We start from the raw sequence: 13,838 nt of genomic DNA, 5'->3' as shown, positions 1-13,838 counted from the left end.
CATTACAGTTAAATTTCCAGGCACCAAAACCTACATTGACCCTGAAACCTACGAGGATCCAAATAGAGCTGTCCATCAATTCGCCAAGGAGTTAGATGCCTCCTGTATTAAAATAGAGCGTGTGATTGGTGCAGGTAAGCTGGCTGTAGCTTCTTTACACAACTCTTCCATTTTGCTCCGATTGAAACTCATACATCATGATGACAGGCAAATAATTATATCTCAGAATGGAGGTCTTTGCCTGTATGAGACTGGTTGGAAGCAATGAAGCTGCACTTGCTCATAAATGTAAAATAAATAAATAAAATAATACTGTGTTCTTTTTTGATAATGAACATGTGCGTTCCCATTTTCTTGTAAAAAAATATGAAAATTGCATTTTACAAATGTCAATAATTTCCTTCGGCCCTATATGCTAGGAGAAGGAGCTAGGCTTTAGTTCAAATCCTGATGGCTATATTCATATAAATATTTTCATTGAACTCCAGAGGCAGGCTTTTTACATGTGTGTGTAAAGAAGCCACCATTGAAGTTACAGGTTTATAGAGCAAGCTTTTCTTGAGGGACTATTTTTGGTGTCAGTTTTAACCATTTTCATTACTGCAAGTCCTTGTTTTGTGACTGATGGTAATTGTACTGTCATTACATTGCTTTTCTTCCTTTTCCACATACTTAAGCAGTGGTGTTCGAGCTCGAGAAACTTGTTTCAATTTGTTTGCATTAATAAGATGTGTGACAGTTTTATTGCACTAGTTCATGTAGTGAAATTAAGTATCCATGGGCAAGAAAAATATCAAATACCTGAGACTCCTGGAGGAAAGATTCTTTGATTTCCTGTTTTATGCAGTGCTTTTAGAACCCCATTTTTTCTTACATCACCCTTGTTGCAGGTTGACAGGTACTGTAAATTACATGCAATATTCTTTACTTAAAAGGGGGGGTAGGGAATCACTGTTTTTTAAAAAAGCAAATACCTAGGCTATAAAAGCAAATAAAAAACACTGATCAACCCTATGCTTGTTTACTTTACAGTGATTTCCAAGTCATTGTGTTTAGATTTGCAGCCTAAGAATTTGTTAATGTTGGCCTGGTGATAAAAACCCGATGCATCCTGTGACTGAGTACTTTCTTACCTAAGAACTTTTTATTGAAGTCTTTGTCTTACCAGGCAACTCATTGATAAACATGGCAGGAAGGCTGTAATATAACAACAAATGAAAAAGCCATAACTTACTTGAAATGGCATATCTGTTACTCAGTTTACCCTTTATGTGTTTACAGTCTAAAGGTGAAATATGTACATACTAATGAGAAATGTTTTCTCACCCCTATTCACACTTAACCAAATAAGCCTTTGTTTCTTTTCTTCCCATGATCCTTGCCCCTTTCTTACTGCTCATAGATGGAATCAAGAATACACAAGAGGGCTCTCTGAGTCAGAAACAACCAATATCTAAGGAAAAACCTTGAAGGTCAAAAGGAATAAATTGATATTATGAAGTTTTAAATACATTTTTTGAATTCAAAGTGCTAAAGTGTCAACATGCCATTTCTAATAAATATTACACATAAGTATCAATACATCATCCCATAAATATCCAATAAATATCCAAATATACAATTATATACAAATACAGTCAGGAGTTCAACCGGTAAAGTTCCACCATATGAAAATAATGCAAGTCTTCCAGAGATGTACTACGTGATGTAATTCTATTTGCTTGTTCCTTTATAGGTTCATTGGTGTTAATACGGAGTTTTCTTCAAAGGATAATGCAGTCCAATGGTTATAGTTGATGGACAAGCATAAGCCCAAGAGCCTGATGGGTACTGCCAGCTTGTTATTCCATTTTGGCAAATTCTTTATCAAAGGCTCTTAATTATACATAAATCACTTCAGCACCAAGATTTTAATCTCCAGGAAGGAATCTATCCAACGGACCATTGCCCATGATTTATGTATAATTCATGTATATGGAGTGATTTATGTATAATTAAGAACCTTTGATAAAGAATTTGGATTTATTGGATATTTATGGAATGATCTTTTGTGATACTTATGTGTAATATTTATTAGAAATGGCATGTTGACACTTTAGCACTTTGCACTTTGAATTCAAAAAATATATTTTAAAATTTATAATATCAATTTATTCCTTTTGACATTCAAGGTTTTCCCTTAGATATTGGTTGCTCATAGATGGAATAGCTACATTTCCTTATGATGCTTGCCTATACGGAAGAGGTTAGCAGATTACCTAATGGGGTTTTCAGCAGCATAATTAACTGTGTTCTCATAAGTGGCGGAGTTGTTTCTCAAGACAACTGTAAACATAGTAAACAATATTATGGTCAGTATCTTGGTAGGTTACAACTGTGTAAAATCCATGAATGATAGCAAGTATTCATAGACTTAGAACTAGGAGTGTGCGCTTTGGGTTTCTGATTCACAAAAAATACCCGAATTGGACCCGATTTGCAAAGATTCAGGATTTCTGAAATGGCCCCAGCATACTGGGGCCGTTTCGGGACTCCCGAATCAAATATTTCTGAAGCTATTTGTGTAGCTTCAGGAAGCTTCGGGTCAAAGGGCTGAAATGTCCCTCTCCATGCCCCTGCGCAGCAGGAGGGAGAGGGATATTTAAACCGCCAATCAGCTGTTTGTTGGGGGTTTCCTGACAAGCAGCTGAGTGCATCCTGCCGGTGATTAAATTGCCCTCTCTGTGCTGCTGCGCGGCAGCATGAAAAGGGACATTTAAATCCCAGACTCAGCCACTTGTCAGGGGTTTCCCTGACAAGCAGCTGAACGCAGCCTGCCAGGGTGCTATCATATGCCCTTCTCCCTGCTGCTGCACAGTGGCAGGGAGAGGGGCATTTCACCCCCTGGCTGAGTGCAGCCTGCCAGGGAGCATTCGTCCCTTCAAAGTCTCCCCCCATTCCTCCAGCCAGCTGGAAAGGGGGAGAGTTTGAAGGGAAGAAGTTTCCCCGTGCTGCTTGCAAGTGGTGCGGGGAACCTTCTCTTCAAACTCTCTCCTCCTTCCTCCAGCCAGCTGGAAAGGGCCTTTCTGCGATTCACCTGGGTTGCGGGGGGGGGGGTCCCCACGACCCAGATGGAGTTTAAAGGGCCCACAAACCCTGCCAAGCAGCTGATCTGCTTGATGGGGTTTGAACTCCCCCCCCCTCAGTTTATTTCGCCCAGTGGGAGGGGAAGGAGGGGTTTCCCTCCTCCCCTTCCCAGTGGGTGAAATAAGCGGGGGGGGAGTTTGTTGGTGTGCTCTGAATCTTTACAGAGCACACCGAAGCGGGTCAAACAAGGGATTCCCGACGCAGCTTGCGTGGCTTTGGGAATGCCTTATTTCCTACTCTTTTTTCTGCTTCAGGTTTCCCGAGGCAGGAAACCCAAATTATTATTGTTTTTTGCGCACACCCCTACTTTGGACTTAACTTGAAATAATATATTGATGATTAGGAACACAATTAATACCCAGACCTGGATGGCCCAGGCTAGCCCAGTCTCATCAGATTTTAGAAGCCAAGCAAGATTGGCCTTGTTAGTACTTGGATGGGATACCACCAAGGAAGTCCAAGTTTGCTATGCAGAGGCAGGCAGTGGCAAACCACCTGTTTGTCTCTTGCCTTGAAAACTATGGGGTTTCCATAAATTGGCTACGACTTGACAACCCTTTAAACACACACACATACACACACACACACAATTAATAGTGCAGACTTAAGCAGAGTTTCTTGTACTTAGATAGGAATAACTATGTCTGCTTGCATTGTAAGTCAGTTTTTGGCACCACAAGATAACTTTGTGAGTTGGTTTAAAAAAATTATTAGCTGCCATTCTGCCTTGCAGGACCTGAAGATGGCTTACAATTAGGATGGGCATGAATCGGAAAAAAACTGAACCGTGTGGTTCATGGTTCATTGCATTTCACGAACCATGAACTTTCACAAACTTGCCCTGGTTCACAAACCGGTTCACTTGGTTTGTGAAAATGCCACATCCAGGTCAGCAAATTGTCACTTCCAGGTCAGCAGAAGGTCACTTCCGGGCCATCAGAAGGCCACTTCCCGGTCAGCAGAAGGTCTGCAGGAAGTCCATCCTCTGTTGCCTAGGGAACTGATTGATCAGCGCCAAGCTGTCTGCAGTGATGAACCAAACGAACCAGCCTAAAGTTCGTGGCAGTTCATCAGAAATGGGCTCTGACAAACCACCGGTTCGTGAACCTCGAACCGGCCCGGTTTATACCGAACTTTGGTTGGTATTTTGGTTTGTGCCCATCTCTACTTACAATATAGTATTATCATTCCTTTTCTTGTGAAAATAAGTTTAAATATGATTCAGTTTTTAAATGGGAGATAAAAAATTAAAAATCTGCTGCCACATAATGAAATAAATATAGAAGCAATAGGAATGTTGAAAGAATGTAAGCCCAGCAGTAGTATGATGACAAAGAGAAGAAGAAATAGCTATGCCGTTCACATCAAATACAATGTATGGAATATCTATGTAAGTGATGGATTGGGATTCCCTGCTATTCTGATACAATCAACCATGGAGTAAAAAACTCTCCTTCAAAAAGTTGATATTTGTGTTTCTCTAAGTCTGATGAGAGCAACATATTTTTCTTTTTTGTTACTGTTGACATCTTTATGATACCACACATTGTGCACAGGTGCTGATGCCTAATAATCTTCGGTTCAGACACAGACCTTTTTTATGCTATTAACAGGCTGCAGGTGGAATAGGCTAAAATGTAATCCTTTGGAACATAATCTTGCTAAAGTTAGGAATTTCTTCCTTCAGCAGGATAAGCAGTTGTTTAAAAATTCTCATTCAAATCTTGAGTCAAGTGCATATCTTCCATTGGATATGATTCAAATCTGGTGTAAAATTTAGTGGGACCAATCAGTTCTCTTATACATGTGAAGTGTTTGATTCTGGTTTAACAAGAGTGTGAATTAGTAGTAGTTCCCCACCAAATAATGTTTTGTTCCATTACAGGAGAATTTGGTGAAGTATGCAGTGGGCGTCTAAAGCTTCCGGGCAAGAGAGATGTTGCAGTAGCCATTAAAACTTTGAAAGTGGGATACACTGAAAAGCAAAGGAGGGATTTTCTGTGTGAAGCCAGCATCATGGGACAGTTTGACCATCCCAATGTTGTTCATTTGGAAGGGGTTGTTACTAGAGGTAAGTAACTGCCAGATCTGTTGTTCAGACAACATTCTTCATGGCAGTAAATTGCTATTTACTTATTCAGAAAATTTGTATGCTGGCTTTCCAGACCTACTTGAGGCAGCTCACAACAATAAAAGAACCAACCAAGACAAAAAAAAGTCACTGCATTCACAGTCAATTATTCACATTATTTATTTGTATATATTGTATAAATTAATAGTTTTTTTCCTAATATGTAATTAACTAAAATATAGTTTATGCTCAAACCAGAGGAAAAAGCTAAGATTTTTGTATAATGAAAAACTGAATGTGTGTGTGTTATATTTATGTTCTCTCATTTTAGCCTTACATAGAAAGATAAGGTTTATTATGTTTTTTCTTATTAACTGAAGTTTCATTTTCACAGAGTCCTGTTCACACAGCAGGACTTAGGAGAACGCATTGACATTTTGATTTGTACAGTTTAATTTTGCGAATCATGACCATACTCTAGACACAGATATTTAAGGACTTATCAGAATTCAGTAAATGTGCTAGAAGCTTTAAGAGCACTCATGCCTTAGCTATTCAGCCTTCAAAGGAACAACATGTGTTTTATCAAGGAAAAAAGCCACTCTGTTACAATTTCTTTAAACAAAATGTGCTTCCCCCCCCTTTCTTTCTTTCTTTCTTTCTTTCTTTCTTTCTTTCTTTCTTTCTTTCTTTCTTTCTTTCTTTCTTTCTTTCTTTCTTTCTTTCTTTCTTTCTTTTTTTAGGGAAACCAGTAATGATTGTAATAGAATACATGGAGAATGGAGCCCTCGATGCATTTCTCAGGGTGAGTGAGTGCCAGAGGGAAACATATATAGCACTTCAAGAATAAAATATATATTCTACCAATTTAACATAATAAAAAATTTTCACTGTAAAATGAGAACACAGCAAACATTAACAGATCTCTGAATGGTCTCAGCAAAATCAGATTAGAAATTAGAAGACCAGACGGATCAAACAAGAAGTATTTTTGACCATCTAAGTGATCCAATGTGGGACAGATATTGTGGTTTTGATTACCATCACAGACTGGTTCCCAAAGCCATATTGTGGGAACACACACTTCGGAGTCACATTTGTATCTTTTCAGTGTGGTAGACAAGAAAGAGGTTTTAAATTAAGTGCAGCAGTAATTCAAAATGAACAACCCCACCACCACCTACATTAGCATTAGCTAAAGGAGTTTTAATCATTGGTGTGTAAATTTACCATTTGGGGAAAATTAGAAAATACTACTGAAGACCAAAAAAAAATTGCAACTTTTTAATCCTGTTCTTCCATCCTATAGAAGACCTCCAGGGTAGTTAGCAGAAATCAAAAGGATACAGCAAATAAAAAGCAAAACAAGGCCATAAATCCTGCAAAAATACCAGTAACAAGCACAAGCTAGAAAAATAAAATCAGTCCTCAGCCAGAGTACATTAAGAGTAATCATCAGTCAACATTCAATTGGTACATTCCAAAGACATTTACCAGTCAAAGTCCAGTCATCTCCACAGTCTAAACTCCAAGGCCCTTTAAAAAGGTACCATTATTACTAGATGTCAAAATCTTTATAAAGAATGGCCAGAAGAAATAGACTTAGCAGGACATTCCAGATAGAACAGGGCATTCTTTTTTGGGAATTCAAACAGGGAACACAAGAGAGCCACTGAGGGTGAGTAGGTCTATAGAAAAAAGTTGTAAGCAGCTGTATTGGCCCACACAAAATCCAGAACAAAAAAGTAAATCCATGTAATACCTTTTTATTATGGCTAATCAAAATTAACACAAAATACTCTGCAAGCATTTGAGCTCGTAAGAACCCTTCGTCAGGGAGGTTACAAAAATTTAAAAGTTAAGGTGGAAAACAGCAGATTCTTCTATCATTTGGAGGAATTAACCCACAAATGCTTATTTGTTTTTCAGTTTTCTGCAAACCTGGGTTTTTCCTCAGGCTTATTTTTTTATGATTCCAGTTTTCAGATTTAAGTGTCCATACATGTAGCCATGTTTAGAAATAGCATAGCGGTTAAGTGGTTAGGCTGCGAAGTGGTTAGGCTGCAAATTTGCTGGTTTGAATCCCACTGCTGCCATGAGTGGCCTTGGGTAAGCCACTCTTCTTAGTCCCAGCTTCTCAGAGGTATTGGGGGGATAACAATAACACTGACTTTGTTTACACCTCTGAGTGTTGCAATAATCTGTCTAGAAGAGCTGGTATATAAGCACAGTTACTATTATTTACTGTATAACCCAAAGTATAGTATGGTATCATTGGTACCATGGCCCATTCCACACACTGCACTTTAAGCCACTGATACTGAGTATTTATGCCAGTTGGTGCTGAAACAGCTTGAAGTCCCATCTTTCTGCACTGCACAGCCTCGAGGTGATTTGGTGTCTGCTGAACGTGTCTGTTTGGAACTGTATTTTGTGGGTGCTGGAGTTGACATCATTTTTTAAAAAATCACATGCATCCTAATGTTGCAATGTTGAAACCTATTCCCCCACCCCATCCCTGTATTTGCTGATTGGACTGTCCTGTGCCCACTATAGAGGCAATTGGTGGTGGAGTTCTGGGGGAAAATATATACTTTTCATGCTTGTCCCACTCATTTTTTAAAATCCAAGCCAGGAAAAGTTTAAAATGCTGCGGTTTCATTCCCTCCTGGCAGCTTCCCTGCCATTTTGTTTTGCAAAATGCCTGTCTTCGGCATTAGGAGAAGCTGGGAGGGAGGGAAATGCAGCTATTTAACCATTCCATGGGTTTTAAAGTTAGGAGGAATGAGCAGTAATGTTACAACTCATTCATGGCTTTGAACAAAATGAGAGTGTGTGCATACCTCAAGGGAGGAAGGAAAAAGCAACCATTTAACCTTTTCCTGGCTTTTAAAGCCAGTAAGGAATAAGTAGCAATGTTAGGACTTGTTCCTGGCTTTGAAGAAAAAAAAAGAGCGAGTGTGTGCATACTCAGGAGGAAGGAAGCGAACGGAGAAACAGCCTTATGACCCTTACCTCGCTTTACTGATAAAAATGGTGGGAAAAGTGTTCAGAGAGCTGAGGAGGGTTGGAGTGGTTAGCAGTGGACAGACCAATCAGCTCCTGTGGGAAAGGAAGATGGGGGCATGAGAAGCAGAACGGGAGCTTTTGATTCTGCACGGACATAACACGCATCAGCAGTGACTGGGCAGCAGCTTTAAAAAAAATATGGAATGTGTGCAGGGGAAAAATGGGGAAGATGGACAAAAAACGTTTCTACTTCCCATGACTCCTTTGCACATGTGGAACGCTGAAGAACATGGAAAGAATAGATTCTGAAATGCTATAAAGTAACTGAGTGGAAAACACCCTTTTCTCCCTTTACATATTTTCCAATGTTTCAAGCTGCTTCCATGGTGTGTGATCTCACACATCTAGGAAATATGTGAATATATTAACCATTTGGACAACTTGAATCATGTGAGCCTTCCCCACATGATCAGGACCATTCTTGTGATTGGAATAATCACATGCAGTCTCCTTAATGGCATGGAATTGCAACCTTGGCAAAATGGCTCTGATGCCTCTGGATGATGGTATAGAACAGGCCAACTAAATATATTTGACTGAAATAAGAAACAGAATTTTCTGGCTATATATAATGTCATCCTCAGCAACGTTACACCTTTCTAAGTCCACTGAAGTCAGTGAGCCTAGAAAGTGTGATTCTGTTTAGAATGTAACTGTTACTTTGTTACTAACAGTTTGGTGTAATGGGTTAAGAGTTGCAGGACTCTAATCTGGAGAACCGGGTTTGATTCCCCACTTCTTTGCTTGAAGCCAGCTGGGTGATATTAGGTCAGTCACAGCTCTTTCAGAGCTCTCTCAGCTCCACCCACCTAACAAGGTGATTGTCATGAGAATAATAACAACACACTTTGTTTGTAAACACACTAAAAAGAGTTTCTCTGTTTCATTATTTACTTCAGAAACATGATGGACAATTTACAGTTATTCAGCTAGTAGGCATGTTGAGAGGGATTGCTGCTGGAATGAGATACTTGGCTGACATGGGATATGTGCACAGGGACTTAGCAGCACGCAACATTTTGGTTAACAGCAACCTTGTTTGTAAAGTGTCAGACTTCGGCCTGTCTAGAGTTATAGAAGATGACCCAGAAGCTGTCTACACTACAACAGTAAGTCGTGCACTACCACTACCCGCCTCCCACCCAGTCTCACTGTTTTAATATCTGTGACAGTAAGTGGCCATGTGTAGTAGAGCTCCACATGAGTGCCATTTGAAATGAAAAGGAAGGTAGACTGGAAGTACATAGTGCAGACACCACTAAACTTCATTTGGGAAAGCTTCAGCAATTCTCAGTAAAGGAAAATAATTTCATTGGCCCTCAGCTGTGTTCAACACTGTTGGCAAATCTCCATTATACCACATAACTTGTATACAGAAAATTAATATGCAAGGAAGAAGAATAAGCTAAAACTCTTGACATGATAGTTTTATAAAGGTAACTTATATGGGATGGGGAAACAGTCAGTATGTGTCTGACAAAGCTTGAAAGCTTACACCCTAAAAATCTTGTTGAACTCTGTGGTGCCACTGGACTGGAATCTTGCTAATTAAATATGTAATTCCTACATTCAGAAGTGGTGCAGTAAAAGCCACAGGGCATGAGTCAGTGAACTGTCTAGCTTGATTCTGAGGGAAAACATCGCCTAGCACCTGTGAGCTATTGCCAGGTTCAAAGGAGAATTGTAAGGACAAAATACATCCACAATTTTAATTTTCTTTTTCAAATGGAAATATGTACAGAACAACAATATTTCTGTCCACTTGAAGCTATTGTTTTCCCCACAGGGTGGCAAAATACCAGTAAGATGGACAGCACCAGAAGCCATACAGTATCGCAAGTTTACATCAGCCAGTGACGTGTGGAGTTATGGAATAGTCATGTGGGAAGTAATGTCTTATGGAGAGAGGCCTTACTGGGACATGTCAAATCAAGATGTGAGTTTCAAAAAATACAACATTCGTTAAGTTCTATATTACACGTACCCCACATAATCGGATATGTAGAACGTATTAATCAAATGGCTCGAGTCCCTCCTTTTCCACACTATCAAGAAATAGTATGTTGTATTACAAAAGAATCACTGTACAATATTTTTATTCCAATAAAAATGTCCCTTTTATGTACCTTCATAATTTATTTTTAAATATTTTTCTATGTTTATCAGTGCAATCCCATGCAGAGTTGCCCCAGTGTAAGCCTATTGAATTTCAGTGAGCTTAGACTGGAGTAACTCTGCATAGGTCTGCATTGTATAAATCCCAAAGTTCAACTTACAGGAACTAACATTAACCACAAAAATTGTTCACTTCCTGTACATTTGGATTTTTTAAAAATATAAAAATAATTTAATCTAAAATGTGACTTTATCATAATGGCTAACACACACAAACTTGGTGTGTGCCTGTATGTGTGTGTAGATAGGTAGGTAGCCCTTTTTTTTCATTAACTATGAGCAGATTAATTAAAAAACCTGCACAGATTCAGCATAAAAGCATAAATGAGTAAGCAGAGGTTCGGGTGCAAAGTACTGCATATGATGACCATGAATACACCACCACTCTCAGTCCTGAAGATGGGTTGGCTATATGGAAGAACAGTCAATGTATAGCAAAGAGCTTGGACTGAAAATAAAAATTTACAAGTGTATACACAGTTTTTAGCGCTCTACTGATTGGTCTTGTAAAAGTATCTACACTTTGTATAAGTTCCAGCACTACTATGAAATAACTAATAAAGATATATTCAGATGTCAAACTAAACTTATATCAAACATTTCTTTTAAGTATTGTGCATTGTCATGATAGTAGGGTTGCCAGGCCCCCGCAATCTCCCAGCGGGAGACGGGCCTGGCTCTTACCTTGGAGGAGCTCGTGTGCGCACGCGCTCCTGCAAGCATGATGACGTCACTTTTCGGAGTGATGTCATCACGCAGACCCCATTTGGGCGCTGATCGAGCCCGTTATGGGCCCCTGCGGACCGCAGGAACGCTCCCACGCCCCACGGGCCCACAACGGGCCCAATCCGTGCCCGTTTTGGCACAGATCAGGTCCGTTTTAATGCGGATTGGGCCCATTTTGGACCCCTATGGAGCGTGGGAGCGTCCTGCGCTCCTGCAAGTGTGATGACGTCACTTTTGGGAGTGACATCATCACGCAGCCCCCATTTGGGCACTGATCGGGCCCGTTATGGGCCCCTGCGGAGCGCAGGAACGCTCCCACGCCCCACGGGCCCACAACGGGCCCAATCCGTGCCAAAACGGGCCCAATCCGTGCCCGTTTTGGCACAGATCAGGTCCGTTTTAATGCGGATTGGGCCCATTTTGGACCCCTGTGGAGTGTGGGAGCGTTCCTGCGCTCTGCAGGGGCCCAGAATGGGCCCAATCTGTGCCAAAATGGACCCGATCCATGCCAAAACGGGCACAGATTGGGCCCGTTTTGGTGCGGATTGGGCCTGTTGTGGGCCCCTGCGGAGCGCAGGAATGCTCTTGCGCTCCACAGAGGCCCCGATCCAGGCAAAAACAGGCCTGATCCTGGGGCTGCTGTGCGCGGGGGCGCACAGCACCGCAGGGGGGCGCACATGAAAACTGCGCGCCCTCCCCACTGGCAGCCCTACATGATAGAGAGATACCAAGCAGGCCTTTAGATATCAAACTGACCTTTAATTGAACTACTAGGATCAAATCCTGGAAAAGCTGATCTCAGGAAATGGCGAAGTGCCTAACTATGTGCTAGAAAAGCAACCGTTTTTTAAATTTTTAATAGCCTAAGAAAACCAGAACAATGAATAAAACGTGCCTAGATGGCAGGGTGCCATGGTGGGCATGGAGGATGATTTTGCCAGCTCAGGACTGGTGGGAGAGGGGTTTCCACTCTTTCAGGAAAAGGGTTTAAAGGATTTGTAAGCTGTGTGTGTGTGTTCGTTCGTTCGTTCGTTGGAATCCGGTAGCTTGCTTCTATTTGCTAATACTTCTGCAGATGTGCAGCTGTCCCAGGAAACATGTGGGATTTTGAGGGAACATTATTGAGTCTCAGTTTAAGTGGAATCTTTTATTTTACTTTGTATTAACCTTCATGCCATGATATCTCCTTCCTTCCATATGTTGAGGTAACATCAGTGGCTCTCAAGTTAATTTAGCTAGAATGTTTTCTTCTTTGCATTGCCAAGGAGAGACGAATGTGTGGGTTTACTCACCCAGACACAGCAGACACCCACATTCTTCCCCTGCCCATAGCATGCACAAACAGAACTTGTTGACTGTGCTTATGCACTCCGCTTATTCTTCCATCGTTTCTTTTCCACTTAGAAAGAGCTGGATTGAACATTTCCCAGTTTGATCGAGCTCCATTTTGTCATTAATTTTGAATCTGGGCACCTCAGCTGATTGAAGTTTGTTTCCTTCACAAACTAGTATTCCAAAACAGGATTTAATGATTCTGAGTTTTCTGAGGCACCTGCATTAGAGTTTGATCAAACTAGGAGGAGCTCAAACAAGCTTCACACAAGAGAAAAGTGATGGAAACACATGAACTCAACAAACAAGTTGTGTCCGTACATGATGATAACAAATCTCTGTCTAATTATAGTTTGTTACGATGCTGTTAATGATATTGGAAGAACTTACCTGAATAATAACAGAAGTTATATATAAATTTAAAAAGAAATCACCTTTCAGCAATATATACATATTTTCCATTCTTCTGAATCTTTACTTCCTGTTCTTCCCAAACAAAAACATCTTCCTACTACTAAAAAAAAAAGCTTTCTAGAGACAATTGACAGTACCAAGTGGATCGTCAGACTGGGACCTATGACTCTTCTGTCACTTTTTTCCCCTTAAAAAAATAAAAGGAGGTGAAAACACATAATCATTCCCTGCACCCTTGATCTTGGCCCCAGGCTTGTTTACTCAGGTGCAGAATGAGGGGTTATTCTCATGCATTCAACTTCACTCTTAAAAAACTATCTCTGTTGTAGACAGAAGTCCTATATGACTAAATCTTTCCAAAAGGTTTAATGCCTTAACTAATCATATAAGAAAACATGTTTACCCTTACAGGAAGCTTTACCTGTTCTCAGTTTTGCATAGCAAGCTGAATCATACATTTTTGATGTTGGATGCTTATCATATAGTGAACTTTTCTAAAGTTGATGGTGTAATCTTATGAAGGAACCCCTGGATACAAAATTACATGAAACTTTTTAGTTCCTATTTTTCAAGTGACACATTGCTTCAGAATTCAAGAATTAAGGTGGTGATTTTTCTGCATCTAAAATAGTTTTATGTCTCTGTCCTACACTAAAGAAGGGTGACTTTTTATGAATATGCCATTTTTTTCATGATTTTTTTTGGGTGTGGAGCCGTAGTGGTTCATTCTGTACCCACAGGCCCATGAACGCTAGATAACCATCTTGCATATGATAAAGTGAACTCTGACTCACTTCTGGTTCCTCTGGTCAATTTATCCTCAGGTCTGCCAGTTAGTATTTTGGTGGGAAGGTGAAAAGAAAAGCCTGTATTGTCTCATCTGTTGCATGCTGGACAAACAACAAAACATTAGCCTCAATATTTG

At 40.3% G+C, this 13,838-nt stretch overlaps 1 protein-coding gene across 5 annotated transcripts in view; it reads left to right on the top strand.

Annotated features, from left to right (window-relative positions):
- The window catches only part of EPHA7 (EPH receptor A7), a 241,926-nt gene that overhangs the window by 214,114 nt on the left and 13,974 nt on the right, over positions 1-13,838 (top strand). For 4 of the 5 annotated variants that reach the window (XM_055000378.1, XM_055000362.1, XM_055000387.1 and 1 more), the window contains 5 exons: positions 9-134; positions 5,012-5,197; positions 5,941-6,002; positions 9,166-9,375; positions 10,053-10,202. In XM_055000378.1, the coding sequence (XP_054856353.1) occupies positions 9-134; positions 5,012-5,197; positions 5,941-6,002; positions 9,166-9,375; positions 10,053-10,202 (734 nt within the window). The remainder of the gene's footprint in view (positions 1-8; positions 135-5,011; positions 5,198-5,940; positions 6,003-9,165; positions 9,376-10,052; positions 10,203-13,838) is intronic. The other variant, XM_055000369.1, reaches the window with a different exon arrangement.

This window comes from Eublepharis macularius, chromosome 1 (genome assembly GCF_028583425.1).
Source record: "Eublepharis macularius isolate TG4126 chromosome 1, MPM_Emac_v1.0, whole genome shotgun sequence".
Classification (NCBI taxonomy): domain Eukaryota; kingdom Metazoa; phylum Chordata; class Lepidosauria; order Squamata; family Eublepharidae; genus Eublepharis; species Eublepharis macularius.
The sequence above is the reverse complement of the archived record's forward strand: the minus strand, read 5'-3'. Positions and strand labels throughout refer to the sequence as shown.